The sequence below is a fragment of the Pecten maximus genome, chromosome 12 (genome assembly GCF_902652985.1).
Source record: "Pecten maximus chromosome 12, xPecMax1.1, whole genome shotgun sequence".
In the NCBI taxonomy this organism is placed as follows: Eukaryota; Metazoa; Mollusca; class Bivalvia; order Pectinida; family Pectinidae; genus Pecten; species Pecten maximus.
In genome coordinates this window covers 30,939,600-30,962,508 of record NC_047026.1, presented here as the reverse complement: position 1 = coordinate 30,962,508, position 22,909 = coordinate 30,939,600, and the positions used below count along the sequence as shown (strand labels likewise).

The following is a 22,909-nucleotide window of genomic DNA, read 5'->3' as shown; positions in this document are numbered from 1 at the left end:
TAGCACACCTATATCCCTTAACTTTGCTGTCAACATGTCTCAGTTGATTTGATATTCAAGGGCTTGTTCTGATTATCAGAATCAGATAAACCATAGGTAACAACTCGGTGGTCAGACAAACAAACCGTAGGTAACAACTTGGTGGTCAGACAAACACACGTAGATTACAACTTGGTGGTCAGACAAACAAACCGTAGGTAACAACTCGGTGGTCAGACAAACAAACCGTAGGTAACAACTTGGTGGTCAGACAAACAAACCGTAGGTAACAACTTGGTGGTCAGACAAACAAACCGTAGGTAACAACTTGGTGGTCAGACAAACAAACATAGATAACAACTCGGTGGTCAGACAAACTAACGTAGATTACAACTTGGTGGTCAGACAAACAAACGTAGATTACAACTTGGTGGTCAGACAAACAAACGTAGATTACAACTTGGTGGTCAGACAAACAAACGTAGATTACAACTTGGTGGTCAGACAAACAAACGTAGATTACAACTTGGTGGTCAGACAAACAAACGTAGATTACAACTTGGTGGTCAGACAAACAAACGTAGATTACAACTTGGTGGTCAGACAAACAAACGTAGATTACAACTTGGTGGTCAGACAAACAAACGTAGATTACAACTTGGTGGTCAGACAAACAAACGTAGATTACAACTTGGTGGTCAGACAAACAAACGTAGATTACAACTTGGTGGTCAGACAAACAAACGTAGATTACAACTTGGTGGTCAGACAAACAAACGTGGATAACAACTTGGTGGTCAGACAAACAAACGTAGATTACAACTTGGTGGTCAGACAAACAAACGTGGGTAACAACTTGGTGGTCAGACAAACAAACGTAGAATACAACTTGGTGGTCAGACAAACAAAGGTAGATTACAACTTGGTGGTCAGACAAACAAACGTATATTACAACTTGGTGGTCAGACACACAAACGTAGATTACAACTTGGTGGTCAGACAAACAAACGTAGGTAACAACTTGGTGGTCAGACAAATAAACGTGGGTAACAACTTGGTGGTCAGATAAACAAACGTAGGTAACAACTTGGTGGTCAGACAAACAAACCGTAGGTAACAGCTTGGTGGTCAGACAAACAAACGTGGATAACAGCTTGGTGGTCAGACAAACAAACGTGGATAACAACTTGGTGGTCAGACAAACAAACGTAGGTAACAGCTTGGTGGTCAGACAAACAAACGTAGAATACAACTTGTTGGTCAGACAAACAAACGTTGATAACAACTTGGTGGTCAGACAAATAAACCGTAGGTAACAACTTGGTGGTCAGACAAACAAACATAGATTACAACTTGGTGGTCAGACAAATAAACCGTAGGTAACAACTTGGTGGTCAGACAAACAAACGTAGGTAACAACTTGGTGGTCAGACAAACAAACGTAGGTAACAACTTGGTGGTCAGACAAACAAACATAGATAACAACTTGGTGGTCAGACAAACAAACGTAGATTACAACTTGGTGGTCAGACAAACAAACGTAGATTACAACTCGGTGGTCAGACAAACAAACGTAGGAAATAACTTGGTGTTCAGACAAACAAACATAGATAACAACTTGGTGGTCAGACAAACAAACATAGATAACAACTTGGTGGTCAGACAAACAAACATAGATAACAACTTGGTGGTCAGACAAACAAACGTAGGTAACAACTTGGTGGTCAGACAAACAAACATAGATAACAACTTGGTGGTCAGACAAACAAACCGTAGGTAACAACTTGGTGGTCAGACAAACTAACGTAGATTACAACTTGGTGGTCAGACAAATAAACCGTAGGTAACAGCTTGGTGGTCAGACAAACAAACGTAGATTACAACTTGGTGGTCAGACAAACAAACGTAGATTACAACTCGGTGGCCAGACAAACAAACGTAGGTAACAACTTGGTGGTCAGACAAACAAACATAGATAACAACTTGGTGGTCAGACAAACAAACATAGATAACAACTTGGTGGTCAGACAAACAAACGTAGATTACAACTTGGTGGTCAGACAAATAAACGTAGATTACAACTTGGTGGTCAGACAAACAAACGTAGATTACAACTTGGTGGTCAGACAAACAAACGTAGGTAACAGCTTGGTGGTCAGACAAACAAACGTGGGTAACAACTTGGTGGTCAGACAAACAAACGTAGGTAACAACTTGGTGGTCAGACAAACAAACGTGGGTAACAACTTGGTGGTCAGACAAACAAACATAGATAACAACTTGGTGATCAGACACACAAACGTAGGTAACAACTTGGTGGTCAACCAACCAAACCGTAGGTAACAGCTTGGTGGTCAGACAAACAAACGTAGATAACAGCTTGGTGGTCAGACAAACAAACGTGGATAACAACTTGGTGGTCAGACAAACAAACGTAGGTAACAGCTTGGTGGTCAGACAAACAAACGTAGATTACAACTTGGTGGTCAGACAAACAAACGTAGGTAACAACTTGGTGGTCAGACAAACAAACGTAGGTAACAACTTGGTGGTCAGACAAACAAACCGTAGGTAACAACTTGGTGGTCAGACAAACAAACGTAGGTAACAACTTGGTGGTCAGACAAACAAACGTAGAATACAACTTGGTGGTCAGACAAACAAACCGTAGGTAACAACTTGGTGGTCAGAAAAACAAACGTAGGTAACAACTTGGTGGTCAGACAAACAAACGTAGAATACAACTTGGTGGTCAGACAAACAAACGTAGGTAACAACTTGGTGGTCAGACATACCTGTCTTACAAAAGTTTCAGTACAAAACATTTTTTTTACTTTAAGCTACGTAGTTTTTCTATTTAACTTATATACAGAACTGTTTTTAATATCATTGCAAACAATAACATTTTATACAGAGTTAGTATAAATTCGTCTCATACGCTTGAAAAAAAACTATACCAAACTAACGCCAATGTTTAAACGCCCGGAGTAATAAGTAAAGTTATTGCAGCGAATTCACGTTTGTCTCCACCATTCCACTTGGCGAACCAATCGATCACGTTCATGGTTATATGGCACCGTTCAGGTATTGTGTCACTTGGAGACTGCCGCATCTCGCCTCCAGCCATGGAACTGAGATACCTCTAGAGTCAATGTACCATCGTATCACTCGATTCCAGGACCATATTTTGAAGAATTACAATGATAACTTCTGCAGGATATGACAGAAAGTGGTTAGCGATCATCATTACAGCCATTTACGGTAAGTTTTTTAAATGAAAGTTCTAGGTACACTGTGTTATATTTCTAGGTACAGAACATTGTATTATATATCTAGGTATAGAACATTGTATTATATATCTAGGTACAGTACACTGTATTATAGATCTAGGTACAGTACACTGTATTATAGATCTAGGTAAAGTACATTGTATCATAGATCTAGGTACAGTACATTGTATTATAGATCTAGGTAAAGTACATTGTATTATAGATCTAGGTACAGTACATTTTATTATAATTCTAGGTACAGTACATTGTATTATATATCTAGGTATAATACATTTTATTATAGATCTAGGTACAGTACATTGTAATATAGACCTAGGTACAGTACACTGTGTTATAATTCTAGGTACAGTACATTGTATTATAGATCTAGGTACAGTACATTGTATTATAGACCTAAGCACAGTACATTGTATTATAGATCTAGGTACAGTACATTGTATTATAGATCTAGGTACAGTACATTGTATTATATGTCTAGGTACAGTACATTGTATTGTAGATCTAGGCACAGTACACTGTGTTATAATTCTAGGTACAGTACACTGTGTTATAATTCTAGGTACAGTACATTGTATTATATATCTAGGTATAGTACATTGTCTTATAGATCTAGGTACATAACATTGTATTATAGATCTAGGTACAGTACACTGTGTTATAATTTTAGGTATAGTACATTGTATTATAGATCTAGGTACAGTACATTGTATTATAGACCTAGTTACAGAACATTGTATTATAGATCTAGGTACAGTACATTGCATTATAGACCTAGGTACAGAACATTGTATTATAGATCTAGGTACAGAACATTGTATTATAGATCTAGTTACAGAACATTGTATTATAGATCTAGGTACAGTACATTGTATTATAGATCTAGGTACAGTACATTGTATTATAGATCTAGGTACAGTACATTGTATTATAGACCTAGTTACAGAACATTGTATTATAGACCTAGGTACAGTACATTGTATTTGGACCTATGTACAGTACATTGTATTATAGATATAGGTACAGTACATTGTATTATAGACCTAGGTACAGAACATCGTATTATAGATCTAGGTACAGTACATTGTATTATAGACCTAGGTACAGTACATTATATTATAGACATAGGTACAGTACACTGTGTTATAATTCTAGGTACAGTACACTGTGTTATATATCTAGGTACAGTACATTGTATTATAGATCTAGGTACAGTACATTGTATTATAGATCTAGGCACAGTACATTGTATTATAGATCTAGGCACAGTACATTGTATTATAGATCTAGGCACAGTACATTGTATTATAGATCTAGGTACAGTACACTGTATTATAGATCTAGGTACAGTACGTTGTATTATAGATCTAGGTACAGTACATTGTATTATAGATCTAGGTACAGTACATTGTATTATAGATCTAGGTACAGTACATTGTATTATAGATCTAGGTACAGTACACTGTATTATATATCTAGGTACAGTACACTGTATTATAGATCTAGGTACAGTACACTGTATTATAGACCTAGGTATAGTACACTGTATTATAGACCTAGGCACAGTACATTGTATTATAGATCTAGGTACAGTACACTATATTATAGATCTAGGTACAGTACACTATATTATAGATCTAGGTACAGTACATTGTATTATAGACCTAGGTATAGTACACTGTATTATAGACCTAGGCACAGTACATTGTATTATAGATCTAGGTACAGTACATTGTATTATAGATCCAGGTACAGTACATTGTATTATATATCTAGGTACAGTACATTGTATTATAGAACTAGGTACAGTACATTGTATTGTAGATCTAGGCACAGTACACTGTGTTATAATTCTAGGTACAGTACACTGTGTTATAATTCTAGGTACAGTACATTGTATTATATATCTAGGTATAGTACATTGTCTTATAGATCTAAGTACATAACATTGTATTATAGATCTAGGTACAGTACACTGTGTTATAATTTTAGGTAGAGTACATTGTATTATATATCTAGGTACAGTACATTGTATTATAGACCTAGTTACAGAACATTGTATTATAGATCTAGGTACAGTACATTGCATGATAGACCTAGGTACAGAACATTGTATTATAGATCTAGGTACAGAACATTGTGTTATAGACCTAGTTACAGAACATTGTATTATAGATCTAGGTACAGTACATTGTATTATAGATCTAGATACAGTACATTGTATTATAGATCTAGGTACAGTACACTGTATTATATATCTAGGTACAGTACACTGTATTATAGATCTAGGTACAGTACATTGTATTATAGATCTAGGTACAGTACATTGTATTATAGATCTAGGTACAGTACATTGTATTATAGACCTAGGTACAGAACATTGTATTATAGATCTAGGTACAGTACATTGTATTATAGACCTAGGTACAGTACATTATATTATAGACCTAGGTACAGTAGACTGTGTTATAATTCTAGGTACAGTACACTGTGTTATATATCTAGGTACAGTACATTGTATTATAGATCTAGGTACAGTACACTGTATTATAGATCTAGGTACAGTACAGTGTATTATAGATCTAGGTACAGTACATTGTATTATAGATCTAGGTACAGTACATTGTATTATAGATCCAGGTACAGTACATTGTATTATAGATCTAGGTACAGTACATTGTATTATAGATCTAGGTACAGTACATTGTATTATAGACCTAGGTACAGTACACTGTATTATATATCTAGGTACAGTACACTGTATTATAGATCTAGGTACAGTACATTGTATTATAGATCTAGGTTCAGTACATTGTATTATAGATCCAGGTACAGTACATTGTATTATAGATCTAGGTACAGTACACTGTATTATAGACCTAGGTATAGTACACTGTATTATAGACCTAGGCACAGTACATTGTATTATAGATCTAGGTACAGTACACTATATTATAGATCTAGGTACAGTACACTATATTATAGATCTAGGTACAGTACATTGTATTATAGACCTAGGTATAGTACACTGTATTATAGACCTAGGCACAGTACATTGTATTATAGATCTAGGTACAGTACATTGTATTATAGATCCAGGTACAGTACAGTGTATTATATATCTAGGTACAGTACATTGTATTATAGACCTAGGTACAGTACATTGTATTATAGATCCAGGCACAGTACACTGTATTATATATCTAGGTACAGTACATTGTATTATAGATCTAGGTACAGTACACTATATTATAGATCTAGGTACAGTACACTATATTATAGATCTAGGTACAGTACATTGTATTATAGACCTATGTATAGTACACTGTATTATAGACCTAGGCACAGTACATTGTATTATAGATCTAGGTATACGTACAGTACATTGTATTATAGATCCAGGTACAGTACATTGTATTATATATCTAGGTACAGTACATTGTATTATAGACCTAGGTACAGTACATTGTATTATAGATCCAGGCACAGTACACTGTATTATATATCTAGGTACAGTACATTGTATTATAGACCTAGGTACAGTACACTGTATTATATATCTAGGTACAGTACATTGTATTATAGACCTAGGTACAGTACATTGTATTATAGATCCAGGTACAGTACATTGTATTATATATCTAGGTACAGTACATTGTATTATAGACCTAGGTACAGTACATTGTATTATAGATCCAGGCACAGTACACTGTATTATATATCTAGGTACAGTACATTGTATTATAGACCTAGGTACAGTACATTGTATTATAGATCCAGGTACAGTACATTGTATTATATATCTAGGTACAGTACATTGTATTATAGACCTAGGTACAGTACATTGTATTATAGATCCAGGCACAGTACACTGTATTATATATCTAGGTACAGTACATTGTATTATAGACCTAGGTACAGTACATTGTATGTATCAGTGTCTTTACGGAAAACAACCGCTCAAAGTAAAAACTCATTCCGGTATGAAAAGAAATCTAAAGACCGATGTATGTACAATTGATGCGTGTGCGAATTCATTTCACATCGGTTTAGGAATTCACCAGTGACAGTGTCGAAGCTGTTGACGTCATCATAATTGGTATTCGAATACACGAGATGTCACGAGAATAGCATCCGACGTTTACGGAAGTAGGAACTGGCGCGTTCATCTTTTTAAAAACATATTCATAGTATTATTGTGTAGGCATGCCACCATGTTAACTGGTGTTAAATTAACGCCTCATCAACTCTATAAAGGTAATAAGGGTAAAAACAGTATCTAGTAAATAGCAATACCCACATTGATCTGCCTGGTAACCATGTCAGAATCATGGCTCAATAAACACATCATTAGTATATAAAATAATTCATGAATTACAACTGATAGATCAGACAAAAATCTAACACAAAATGCATTAAACAAAATAATCAATAACATTTGTTTCAGAACATAATAAAGCAGGGTTACATGTATAACGTGCTAGATGGTATATACATTAATTGATGTAGCTGTTGGGATTTTGATATACTACGGGGTACATCCATTTGTACAAAAAGAAAGGGTTTTCTTAAGATGATTCAGAAAGATATATTAAACAATGTATTTTCATCATAGTCATTATGGTTTATAAAATATGAAATACCATGTCGGTTAGGTTCAGTTCTATGTTATAATGTTTGGGTTATGGGAATATTTTACATAATTGCTATGTAGGAATTGAAAAGGAGGAGAGAAGATATTTAAAAAAGATTCCAATGCCAACCAACTTAGTATCAGATCAATTCAAGGAATTAAAATAAGGTATTTTGAGAAAGGCCAGACGATAACAACGTATAGAACTCGAGAGAATCCTATCCTACATGTATTGCCAAAGTGTGATTGGCCAGGGTGAATGGTGTGGTGTGGGTGGCTTTGACTGTGGTTTTGAGGATTTAACAGTTTTGTAACTGTTTATATAAATGTAAATCACATCGTAATTTATTAATGCTATGTCACACGGAAACTGTTATATTAATTATATATCTTTAAAAATCGTTCCCATTTTCCCTATCTATCAACCTAGTATGCCAAACGTGTTTAGAAATTTCCCTAGAGATACAATCAACATCTCATCGGAAACAGTTAATGAGAAACTTCATAGAAAACAACCATAGCTTATTCATCCTGTTAATTTTTTTCAGTTAAAAATTTAAATATTAACTGAAGTGACACGGTATAATGCTTATTACACCTAGGTCACCTAGGCAGTCTTCATAACATGTTTTCCTCGCCTTACATAGAACAGAAAATGTCTATACCATCTACGAACGATTCTGCTCTGATAGCAAACAACTTCTCATATTTAAGTTTATTGTAAGTTTTAATTGATTGGTTTCATTTTGTTTCTAAAATTAGAGATTTCCACTGCAGATATATATCTATTTAGCTTAAAACTTCAGACTCCAAAGCTTTCGTTGTGTTGATATTTCGCAAAAAAACTAATATCGGAAATAGAATTAACGGTCATTAATGAGACTCTACCAGTTACAATATTAAAATAAACTCGTAATTTACAATAGGGGCCGCGGTTGCAGAGTGGTTAAGGCGAGTTCGAAACCTACGTGGGGCAGTTGCTAGGTACTGACCGTAGGCCGGTGGTTTTTCGCCGGGTACTCCGGCTTTCCTCCACCTTACATGTCTGTTGAATACCGACATAATAACGAAACCATTATTCCAACTAAAATTCGATAATGCGAGATCAAGATATAAAAAGAATATATATTTGCACGGAGACATTTGAAAAAGTACAAGGATTATAAGACCATGTGCACCGGGAAAGACAGCGTCTTTGCCTCATCTACGACACCCGCCATACCTTGAAATGTAAACTTTTGAATCAAATGATAATTAGAAGCGGGGATGCATTGACGACATATACGGTTTTATCTTTTGATATTGCATAAATTGATAAATTCGTGTGTAAATTACATGATGTGACGTTTCCTGGAATACATTCAGCAACAAACCATACCGACCTGGATAATCTGACATTCTAGGATGATTTCATGATGACCAGAAAACAGTAAACATGTTCATTATACATGTATTAATTTACAAATCTTAAACATGACCGATTTGTATGTTTTTTTCTCAGCTAGGAATGAGGTTTCAGAGACAACTCGTGACACCCACTGCATCATGAAATGATTTGTCAATGGTAATGGACTATTCCGGAATAATCCTCTGGATCCACGCTATCTCATACCTTTGCACAAACACTACGTCACCCTAGAGCCTACCATTTACCTTACTGTAACCGTTATAACTATCTACATATATATCTGTTCTAATTCTTTATTTGTTTAATGAGGATCACAAACAGCCCTAGGGCTACGAGATGCTCTCCTCAACACATAAAACAATACAGTATATAAAAGACGTAATCATAACACACGCTCTCTCACGCACACATACAATCCATAACATAAAGAAGATGAGGTGGAGAGGAAGGATGAGGATAGAGGGAAAGTGGTAAAGCAAAGAAAGTAAAGGAGGTGTGGGAGGGTGGGTGTCATAAGATGAAATTAGAACCTTTTTGAATCGACAATATAATCGTCTTAGGGGTAATCTGTACAGTCGTCACAATGTTTATTGGGTGTTAATCGGTATAAGAATCTTTGTTTGTTCAGGGCGCTAAGACCCATTCTTAGTCTACAATGATTGATTTTTCCTTTCCCATGGCCATAAATATATAAATCATTTGAAACTGGAGTAGAGAGTTGTGATAGGGCTTGTGAAAAAGATTCAAGTGTTGGTTAGAAAGATTGGTGATAGAACGACTTTCTGGAAGGAACAGGTAGAAGTGTGTTTGAATTTCTGAAGTTGTAATTTTGTGTGCGATGACAAAGAAGTGGACAGATGGATTCCAAATATGAAGGACCCATATTTTGTTTGATTTTGAAAATCATTTTTAATCGAGAATTTTTCCTTCTGTCACTAAGTAACTCCCAACCTAGTTCAGATAGAAGTTTAGTATATTTGGTAACTTTATACCCTCCTGTGCAAATTAGAGCTGCCCTTCGCTGGACACTTTCAATAAGGTCGGATTCGTATTGGTTGCATTTATCAAAGAGTATACTGCCATATTCTAGAATAGACCTAACCAATGATTTATAGAGTTTCACTAAACCGCCCCGAGGGATTAAGTATGCTAATGACTGTAACATGTTTAGTATTTTATTTGCCCTAGCAACAAAGTCAGATATATGCACATGCCAGCTCAAGTCTCCAGATAATGATATGCCAAGGTGTTTATGCGTGTTGAGGTGTTAAATAAGAACATTATTGACGTAATACCGGGGTAGTTTAAGACACGTTTTTTGGAGAATAAAACTAGTTCTGTTTTAGCTGCATTAAAAGTTATCAACCATCGTTTATCCCAGCTTGATAGAGTAGATAGGTCGTTATTTAAATTGTCGATAGAGCCACGGTTATTAATTTCAGAAGAGAGAGATGTGTCATCTGCAAATAAATTTAATGTCAGAAAGAATTCCAATATTGATATTATTAACATATATTAGAAATAAAAGAGGGCCTAGTATGGAGCCTTGAGGGACACCCGTATTGATGTACATGCGTTCTGACGATTGGCCATTTAAAACAACAAATTGATTTCTGTTGGTAAGATAACTTTTAAGCCATTTAAGTAGATTTCCACTGATACCAATGTCTTCTAGTTTGTATATTAATCCTTCGTGCCATACCTTATCAAAAGCCTTCGAAACATTTAAGAATACAGTACAGACCTCTTTCCCATCGTCAATGCTTTTATAAATTTTATGAATAATTTTAAGTAATTGGTTACATACAGCATACACTGTGCTCAAAATGTCTGATTCCCCAAGAGAGGAACAATTAGTTCCCTCATCTGTTCACAATGATAAACATAGATGTTAAAAGGTCTTATTCAAATTTAATGATCGTGAAGGAATGACTTTAAGATATCGTGGCTATCTTAAGTGTTACGCATACTCATAAATGAATAACAAACAAAAATATATGAGTATAGGAATTAGGATAATAAGCGAGTGTTTATATTGTATTCGGCATTGTAATTGCCATAATACAAATCAATATCAGGGTTTGATAAATGCTGCGTCATAGAATTAGCCAAATATCGCTAGCACTCAACGTTTGCTTAAGTGGCTGACGTAATATAAGTTATTGAAAAAAAGGCAGTCAAAAATCATTAAAATAAATATTTATGTATTGATATAAAACTTGAATAAGCATACATGTACTGTTCGTTTATTCGTCGTTACCAAAAACCAATTTAAAAATATAATTATTGTAGATATTTTTGTAAACAATAAGTATTCAATAAGACATTGACTTGGCATGACAAGTATACATGTAAATCCTTTCCCAGAGTTTAACATTTATTTTTACTGATTAGGCTTTTCCTATTTCCCCTTCTTGATTTTCATTCTTTGTCGACAAGAACCACCAAAGAGACCGAGAGTACAAAAACGCCGTCTTGTGCATTTTAAATCATTATTAGTCATTAAAATATCATTTAAAAGATACGAATGAATAGCTGCCCATGAAATACAACACTTAACACTAGCGACAATAGTTTTAATCGTCAACGTCATATAAGACGCAAAAAAAACCTCTGATAGAAAGTAATTATAACACATGTAATATATATATGGTTAATTCCGTGACTCTTAGCTCTGGAATCCTGAGAGTCAGAATATTAATTTCACAAAAACCTAGAGAGTCAACAGATACAATCTTCAAACCATTACATTGTGTAAAGTGATGTATACGTCAGATTGTAAATAAAAGTAATTACTTTACCAATAAATAAATGCCTTTAGAAAACTTGATTTTTATAACATCTACAGATTGTTTTTCATTTTCACATTCAATTTGACTAATTGAACGAAATTATTTGGATTCCAAACTTCATTTGGCTCTCCGCTTTTAAAAAAGAAATGAAATAGAAATTCAGGAACGGGTTTGCGTTCCTGAACTATTATATCACATTTTCTTGATACAATGTGATGCATTTACCCGTTTAATTATCTGTGATTTCTGATTATTAATTTCAGATTATGTCTACTTGCGGATACAAATTGCTCGAGTGTTGAAACCATGCTGAAGGTATTTCTATTTTTGCGCCAAAAGAAATAAAATGAAACGCCTTCAATCTTGTCATATGCAGTCGCTGCACTTTTCACGTGACGTGTTTCAGGTGTATCGATCTATTTTGTAGCTAGACGTTAGACACTAATTGGTTGATATGGCTATTTGATATACCTTATTATTTACTAATTTCAATGATTACAATTTTATTGCTGAAAACAATGCAGTTCAGCCATATATTGACATTAACTTCAGTGCCCAATGCGCAGTCGGACTTTGTCACAGTTGAGTTACACGTGTAATTCCATTTTTAGTCAAATCTCATGTTCAATGTATAAATAGACCTAATTTATACACTTGACACCATGTCTGGTGAAGCCTGAGTTTTTTTTCTGGCCCTGACGCCGTGTCTGGTGTAGTCCGAGTTTCCTCTGGCCCTGGCGCTATGTCTGGTGTAGCCCGAGTTTCCTCTGGCCCTTACATCATGTCTGGTGTAGTCCGAGTTTCCTCTGGCCCTGACGCTATGTCTGGTGTAGCCCGGGTTTCCTCTGGCCCTGACGCCATATCTGGTGTAGACCGAGTTTCCTCTGGCCCTGACGCCGTGTCTGGTGTAGCCCGAGTTTCCTCTGGCCCTGACGCTATGTCTGGTGTAGTCCGAGTTTCCTCTGGCCCTTACATCATGTCTGGTGTAGCCCGAGTTTCCTCTGGCCCTGACGCCATGTCTGGTGTAGCCCGAGTTTCCTCTGGCCCTGACGCCATATCTGGTGTAGACCGAGTTTCCTCTGGCCCTGACGCCGTGTCTGGTGTAGCCCGAGTTTCCTCTGGCCCTGACGCTATGTCTGGTGTAGTCCGAGTTTCCTCTGGCCCTTACATCATGTCTGGTGTAGCCCGAGTTTCCTCTGGCCCTGACGCCATGTCTGGTGTAGTCCGAGTTTCCTCTGGCCCTTACATCATGTCTGGTGTAGCCCGAGTTTCCTCTGGCCCTGACGCTATGTCTGGTGTAGCCCGAGTTTCCTCTGGCCCTTACATCATGTCTGGTGTAGCCCGAGTTTCCTCTGGCCCTGACGCTATGTCTGGTGTAGTCCGAGTTTCCTCTGGCCCTTACATCATGTCTGGTGTAGCCCGAGTTTCCTCTGGCCCTGACGCCATGTCTGGTGTAGCCCGAGTTTCCTCTGGCCCTTACATCATGTCTGGTGTAGCCCGAGTTTCCTCTGGCCCTGACGCCATGTCTGGTGAAGCACGAGTTTCCTCTTGCCCTTACATCATGTCTGGTGTAGCCCGAGTTTCCTCTGGCCCTGACGCCATGTCTGGTGTAGCCCGAGTTTCCTCTGGCCCTGACGCTATGTCTGGTGTATCCCGAGTTTCCTCTGGCCCTTACATCATGTCTGGTGTAGCCCGAGTTTCCTCTGGCCCTGACGCCATGTCTGGTGTAGCCCGAGTTTCCTCTGGTCCTGACGCCATATCTATTGTAGCCCGAGTTTCCTCTGGCCCTTACATCATGTCTGGTGTAGCCCGAGTTTCCTCTGGCCCTGACGTCATGTCTGGTGTAGCCCGAGTTTCCTCTGGTCCTGACGCCATGTCTGGTGTAGCCCTAGTTTCCTCTGGCCCTGACGCCATGTCTGGTGTAGCCCGAGTTTCCTCTGGCCCTGACGCCATATCTGGTGTAGTCCCAGTTTCGTCTGGCCCTGACAGCATGTCTGGTGTAGTCCGACTTTTCTATGGCCCTGACGCCATGTCTGGTGTAGCCCGAGTTTCCTCTGGCCCTTACATCATGTCTGGTGTATCCCGAGTTTCCTCTGGCCCTGACGCCATGTCTGGTGTAGCCCTAGTTTCCTCTGGCCCTTACATCATGTCTGGTGTAGCCCGAGTTTCCTCTGGCCCTGACGCCATGTCTGGTGTAGCCTGAGTTTCCTCTGGCCCTGACGCCATGTCTGGTGTAGCCCGAGTTTCCTCGGGCCCTGACGCCATATCTGGTGTAGTCCCAGTTTCGTCTGGCCCTGACAGCATGTCTGGTGTAGTCCGAGTTTCCTCTGGCCCTGACGCCATGTTTGGTGTAGTCCGAGTTTCCTCTGGCCCTGACGCCATGTCTGGTGTAGCCCGAGTTTCCTCTGGCTCTTACATCATGTCTGGTGTAGTCCGAGTTTCCTCTGGCCCTGACGCCATGTCTGGTGTAGCCCGAGTTTCATCTGGTCCTTACATAATGCCTGGCGATAATTTGTTTCTATATAGTCTGTGGAATAAATAATCTCCATCTACTCAAAGACTATAACCTGACTCTAGCCTGATCATTTTATTACCTTTAGCTTTCAATAAAATCCTTGTTGACCTGGAGTGTGGCGATCCTCACCAATGACAACCTATGATTGGGTAACTTTTGATGTCGTTTGTGTGACTACCTTTTGTGGACAGCTCTTGATGTGGTTGCTGTGACTACAGTTGACTGGGTAACACTTGATGTAGTTGATGTGCCAACCATTGACTAGGTAACGCTTAATGTGGTTGGTTTGACCACCATTGACTGGGCAATTGCAACTCTTGATGTGGTAAGTGTAACTACATTTGGTTAGGTAACTCTTGATGCTGTTGGTGTAACTACATATGGTTAGGTAACTCTTGATGCGGTTGGTGTAACTACATATGGTTAGGTAACTCTTGATGCGGTTGGTGTAACTACATTTGGTTAGGTAACTCTTGATGCTGTTGGTGTAACATTTGGTTAGGTAACACTTGATGCGGTTGGTGTAACTACATTTGGTTAGGTAACTCTTGATGCTGTTGGTGTAACATTTGGTTAGGTAACTCTTGATGCTGTTGGTGTAACTACATTTGGTTAGGTAACTCTTGATGCTGTTGGTGTAACATTTGGTTAGGTAACTCTTGATGCGGTTGGTGTAACTACATTTGGTTAGGTAACTCTTGATGCTGTTGGTGTAACTACATATGGTTAGGTAACTCTTGATGCGGTTGGTGTAACTACATTTGGTTAGGTAACTCTTGATGCTGTTGGTGTAACATTTGGTTAGGTAACTCTTGATGCTGTTGGTGTAACATTTGGTTAGGTAACTCTTGATGCTGTTGGTGTAACTACATTTGGTTCGGTAACTCTTGATGCTGTTGGTGTAACTACATTTGGTTAGGTAACTCTTGATGCTGTTGGTGTGACTACATTTGGTTAGGTAACTCTTGATGCTGTTGGTGTGACTACATTTGGTTAGGTAACTCTTGATGCTGTTGGTGTGACTACATTTGGTTAGGTAACTCTTGATGCTGTTGGTGTGACTACATATGGTTAGGTAACTCTTGATGCTGTTGGTGTGACTACATTTGGTTAGGTAACTCTTGATGCTGTTGGTGTGACTACATTTGGTTAGGTAACTCTTGATGTTGTTGGTGTGACTACATTTGGTTAGGTAACTCTTGATGCTGTTGGTGTAACTACATTTGGTTAGGTAACTCTTGATGCTGTTGGTGTGACTACATTTGGTTAGGTAACTCTTGATGCTGTTGGTGTGACTACATTTGGTTAGGTAACTCTTGATGCTGTTGGTGTGACTACATTTGGTTAGGTAACTCTTGATGCTGTTGGTGTGACTACATTTGGTTAGGTAACTCTTGATGCTGTTGGTGTGACTACATTTGGTTAGGTAACTCTTGATGCTGTTGGTGTGACTACATTTGGTTAGGTAACTCTTGATGCTGTTGGTGTAACTACATTTGGTTAGGTAACTCTTGATGCTGTTGGTGTAACATTGGTTAGGTAACTCTTGATGCTGTTGGTGTGACTACATTTGGTTAGGTAACTCTTGATGCTGTTGGTGTAACATTTGGTTAGGTAACTCTTGATGCTGTTGGTGTGACTACATTTGGTTAGGTAACTCTTGATGCTGTTGGTGTGACTACATTTGGTTAGGTACCCTTGATATGGACGGTATGATTGCAACTTTTAAATGGTAGCTTTTGATGTAGATGATGTGGTTACTTTTGATTTGGACCTTAACCCTGATGTAGATGATGTGGCTATATTTGATTTGGTACTTACCCCTGATGTAGATGCTTACTCCTGATGTAGATGATGTGGCTATATTTGATTTGGTACTTACCCCTGATGTAGATGATGTGGCTATATTTGATTTGGTACTTACTCCTGATGTAGATGATGTGGCTATATTTGATTTGGTACTTACCCCTGATGTAGATGACGTGGCTATATTTGATTTGGTACTTACCCCTGATGTAGATGATGTGGCTATATTTGATTTGGTACTTACCCCTGATGTAGATGCTTACCCCTGATGTAGATGATGTGGCTATATTTGATTTGGTACTTACTCCTGATGTAGATGATGTGGCTATATTTGATTTGGTACTTACTCCTGATGTAGATGATGTGACTATATTTGATTTGGTACTTACCCCTGATGAAGATGATGTGGCTATATTTGATTTGGTACTTACCCCTGATGTAGATGCTTACCCCTGATGTAGATGATGTGACTATATTTGATTTGGTACTTACCCCTGATGTAGATGATGTGGCTATATTTGATTTGGTACTTACCCCTGATGTAGATGCTTACCCCTGATGTAGATGATGTGGCTATATTTGATTTGGTACTTACCTCTGATGTAGATGATGTGGCTATATTTGATTTGGTACTTACCCCTGATGTAGATGATGTGGCTATATTTGATTTGGTACTTACCCCTGATGTAGATGATGTGGCTATATTTGATTTGGTACTTACCCCTGATGTAGATGCTTACCCCTGATGTAGATGATGTGGCTATATTTGATTTGGTACTTACCCCTGATGTAGATGATGTGGCTATATTTGATTTGGTACTTACCCCTGATGTAGATGCTTACCCCTGATGTAGATGATGTGGCTATATTTGATTTGGTACTTACCCCTGATGTAGATGATGTGGCTATATTTGATTTGGTACTTACCTCTGATGTAGATGATGTGGCTATATTTGATTTGATACTTACCCCTGATGTAGATGATGTGGCTATATTTGATTTGGTACTTACCCCTGATGTAGATGATGTGGCTATATTTGATTTGGTACTTACTCCTGATGTAGATGATGTGGCTATATCTGATTTGGTACTTACCCCTGATGTAGATGATGTGGCTATATTTGATTTGGTACTTACCCCTGATGTAGATGATGTGGCTATATCTGATTTGGAACTTACTCCTGATGTAGATGATGTGGCTATATTTGATTTGGTACTTACTCCTAATGTAGATGATGTGGCTATATTTGATTTGGTACTTACCCCTGATGTAGATGATGTGGCTATGTTTGATTTGGTACTTACTCCTGATGTAGATGATGTGGCTATGTTTGATTTGGTACTTACCTCTGATGTAGATGATGTGGCTATATCTGATTTGGTACTTACCCCTGATGTAGATGATGTGGCTATATTTGATTTGGTACTTACCCCTGATGTAGATGATGTGGCTATATTTGATTTGGTACTTACTCCTGATGTAGATGATGTGGCTATAATTGATTTGGTACTTACCTCTGATGTAGATGATGTGGCTATATTTGATTTGGTACTTACCCCTGATGTAGATGATGTGGCTATATTTGATTTGGTACTTACCCCTGATGTAGATGCTTACCCCTGATGTAGATGATGTGGCTTTATTTGATTTGGTACTTACTCCTGATGTAGATGATGTGGCTATGTTTGATTTGGTACTTACCCCTGATGTAGATGATGTGGCTATATTTGATTTGGTACTTACCCCTGATGTAGATGATGTGGCTATATTTGATTTGGTACTTACCCCTGATGTAGATGATGTGGCTATGTTTGATTTGGTACTTACCCCTGATGTAGATGATGTGGCTATATTTGATTTGGTACTTACTCCTGATGTAGATGATGTGGCTATGTTTGATTTGGTACTTACCCCTGATGTAGATGATGTGGCTATATTTGATTTGGTACTTACTCCTGATGTAGATGATGTGGCTATATTTTATTTGGTACTTACCCCTGATGTAGATGCTTACCCCTGATGTAGATGATGTGGCTATATTTGATTTGGTACTTACCTCTGATGTAGATGTTTACCCCTGATGTAGATGCTTACCCCTGATGTAGATGATGTGGCTATATTTGATTTGGTACTTACCCCTGATGTAGATGCTTACCCCTGATGTAGATGATGTGGCTATATTTTATTTGGTACTTACCCCTGATGTAGATGATGTGGCTATATTTGATTTGGTACTTACTCCTGATGTAGATGATGTGGCTATATTTGATTTGGTACTTACCCTGATGTAGATGATGCGGCTATATTTGATTTGGTACTTACTCCTGATGTAGATGATGTGGCTATATTTTATTTGGTACTTACCCCTGATGTAGATGATGTGACTATATTTGATTTGGTACTTACCCCTGATGTAGATGATGTGGCTATATTTGATTTGGTACTTACCCCTGATGTAGATGCTTACCCCTGATGTAGATGATGTGGCTATATTTGATTTGGTACTTACCCCTGATGTAGATGATGTGGCTATATTTGATTTGGTACTTACCCCTGATGTAGATGCTTACCCCTGATGTAAATGATGTGGCTATATTTGATTTGGTACTTACCCCTGATGTAGATGCTTACCCCTGATGTAGATGATGTGGCTATATTTGATTTGGTACTTACCCCTGATATAGATGATGTGGCTATATTTGATTTGGTACTTACCCCTGATGTAGATGCTTACTTCTGATGTAGATGATGTGGCTATATTTGATTTGGTACTTACCCCTGATGTAGATGATGTGGCTATATTTGATTTGGTACTTACTCCTGATGTAGATGCTTACCCCTGATGTAGATGATGTGGCTATATTTGATTTGGTACTTACCCCTGATGTAGATGATGTGGCTATATTTGATTTGGTACTTACCCCTGATGTAGATGTTGTGGCTATATTTGATTTGGTACTTACCCCTGATGTAGATGATGTGGCTATATTTGATTTGGTACTTACTCCTGATGTAGATGATGTGGCTATATCTGATTTGGTACTTACCCCTGATGTAGATGATGTGGCTATGTTTGATTTGGTACTTACTCCTGATGTAGATGATGTGGCTATGTTTGATTTGGCACTTACCCCTGATGTAGATGATGTGGCTATATTTGATTTGGTACTTACCCCTGATGTAGATGCTAACTCCTGATGTAGATGATGCGGCTATATTTTATTTGGTACTTACTCCTGATGTAGATGATGTGGCTATGTTTGATTTGGTACTTACCCCTGATGTAGATGCTTACCCCTGATGTAAATGATGTGGCTATATTTGATTTGGTACTTACCCCTGATGTAGATGATGTGGCTATATTTGATTTGGTACTTACCCCTGATGTAGATGATGTGGCTATATTTGATTTGGTACTTACCCCTGATGTAGATGACGTGGCTATATTTGATTTGGTACTTACCTCTGATGTAGATGATGTGGCTATATTTGATTTGGTACTTACCCCTGATGTAGATGATGTGGCTATATTTGATTTGGTACTTACCCCTGATGTAGATGATGTGGCTATATTTGATTTGGTACTTACCCCTGATGTAGATGATGTGGCTATATTTGATTTGGTACTTACCCCTGATGTAGATGCTTACCCCTGATGTAGATGATGTGGCTATATTTGATTTGGTACTTACTCCTGATGTAGATGATGTGGCTATATTTGATTTGGTACTTACCCCTGATGTAGATGATGTGGCTATATTTGATTTGGTACTTACCCCTGATGTAGATGATGTGGCTATATTTGATTTGGTACTTACCCCTGATGTAGATGATGTGGCTATATTTGATTTGGTACTTACCCCTGATGTAGATGATGTGGCTATATTTGATTTGGTACTTACCTCTGATGTAGATGCTTACTCCTGATGTAGATGATGTGACTATATATATGTCGTTGCCTGTACTTATATAGTTACTTACTATATATTTTACTTTCAGGTCGTTGACCTTGAGGATATGACCTTTTTGAAGTTTCTTTTGTTATGGTTTCCTTTGATGATGTATCTAGGGCATCTCTAGTTCACGACTTCGACTTCTCAAATATAAATTTTATAATCATATTTTCTCATGATAACCCTCATTTGATAAAACTTTGCAGAAATCGCCTGTAGTCAGTAGAAGTGTCATAATTTAAAATAATTTGCAAAAAAAAATCAATTTCATGTCCACTTAAGACCCAGATATTGATATTATAGAATAAACCGCTCTTTTATACGAAAATCAATAATCGGTATATCAGGCTATCATTTAGACCCATGGGCCTCTTTAAGTGTGTATTCAATACGCAATGTCCAATTACTGCGCATGCTACCCCTATCAAAATTTTACATCGATATAATGAAAAAAATGTTTTGAATGTATAAAGTAGATATTATTTTAGATGACATACAAATGATAACAATATGATACATTTTATTTCGTCAACGACCTTTTTTAATTCATTTAATTGACATAGTATTTAATAAGTGAACCTGTCAGATAATATATATGAGCTTGACAATTAGTTGAGCTACCTGATCCAATCCGCGGTGGCCGAGTGGTTAAGGTGTCCCGACACTTTAACACTAGCCCTCCACCTCTGGGTTGCGAGTTCGAAACCTACGTGGGGCAGTTGCCAGGTACTGACCGTAGGCCGGTGGTTTTTCTCCGGGTACTCCGGCTTTCCTCCATCTCCAAAACCTGGCACGTCCTTAAATGACCCTGGCTGTTAATAGGACGTTAAACAAAAACAAACAAACCAAATGATCCAATCACAACCTTAATTATCCGCTTATCCGTGTACAAAGCTTTTGAGTCTGTGTAGAGTGAAACAGTTTATCATTACTTAAAATGTATCCCTTGGGTTTTTGCTGATTTAATTTTTTTTTCGGTTGCCATTTTTACAATTTTTATATTAGCAAGTGCTAATATTGTAACGGGACACTATTACAGAAGTCCCGTTAGCATTCCTACTATCAAGGTTGATTAATTAGTGTCAGAAATGTAGACATGGTGTTCGTATTTATCATAAAAGCAAATCTTTATTTCATCTACATCTGAAACGCTTCTAGATTCGCAATCTCTATCTAGGACCAACTGTCAGAACAAGTTTTTTTTCTCCGGATACTCGTCCCACAGTAAGATCCCTCGCGCGTTTAATCCGCGCCAGCAAGAGTGTTTAATATACAATGTAAGTTAATATAACTGGCATCACAAAGTTTATATTATTTAAATGATCTATTGTCTTCAATGATCCGACACGGAAGGTTTTTTTCTGGAACAATAGACTACATTATTGGATACTATCATGCATTATTCACCAAGAGACAGATATGACGCTCTAGGACAAAGGTGATGCCAGACCCCCGTACCAAATCAATAAAACGGATTATCCTCCATCTGATCACGGTTAATCCCATATATTGTCTGTCAACTAGAGCGTGGTCATTAGCATGTCCATCTGTAGTTCTACCAACTGTTTACCACTTATGAATCGGGCGTGTTTCCTAAAGCGATTATCATCCAAATGGGGTATGTTTTTCATTCTGGTATAAGTATTAGTAGAACCATGTGATTTCATTCCAAATACAGCTCATTAATGCAACAAAATGATTGAGCAAACGCCCTTGCCTATATAAGTCACCCACGGCTTCCAGCATATTTTTAGTAGTTGAAGACATCATTCAATTCATCGCAGGACACTTGACTGATATGTTCATTTTTTAACAAAAGCATAACTGATACATGCATGTATGCTGAAAAAAGACATTTACCAAGAGTTATCAGAAGTAAATGTCTTTAGATGAGTAGGAAAATAAAAAAAAAATGAAAATACGTTTGCTCCAAATATGTTTCTATATTCAATATAGTTTTTGTTTTGTTATGGCGATAAGCATAGTTACTGTACTATATAATGTGTCCTTGTAATTAATATTAGCATGGTTTCATATTAGTTGTACTAACATATACAGTCTTGTCTGATATTAGGCTCCTTCAGACAAGTATGTGCTCCCCATGGGCTATGAGTCAACCCGAAATCTACATCCGACCTTAATTGCTCGAGATTTGTGTCGAAGCTACTTACTTACCCGCCTCAGAATAACGATCAAATATGCCTCAAATGTGAGAAAAGACGAACAGATCTTATCCGACATTATGTCACACAATGTGGGGCCACTTATTCTGTGAGGGACAGGTTTCTGACAGACGTGCTGGACTTGTGTGGGATTGAAATGTTTTTAATTCTAGACAATACATCAGATGAAGGATTTGTCCAAATCATTTTTGGACATGAACAGGAAAGCAATGAGGACTCCAAAACCTTCCAGATAATGGCCACTCGCTTTCTGAGAGCTGCATCACATGCATTTCTCGTAGCCAACGACCAAAGCTAAATCAAATTTAGAATTAGGATTTCCTTATTATGTCGGTATTCTCTATTGCTTTTG

At 37.7% G+C, this 22,909-nt stretch overlaps 1 protein-coding gene across 1 annotated transcript in view; it reads left to right on the top strand.

Annotated features, from left to right (window-relative positions):
* Positions 1–3,082: 3,082 nt before the first annotated feature.
* Positions 3,083–22,909, top strand: part of LOC117338982 — a gene marked incomplete in the record, with an annotated part of 70,746 nt that continues 50,919 nt past the window's right edge. The window contains 1 exon segment of the mRNA XM_033900347.1: positions 3,083–3,240. Within this exon segment, the coding sequence (XP_033756238.1) occupies positions 3,180–3,240 (61 nt within the window).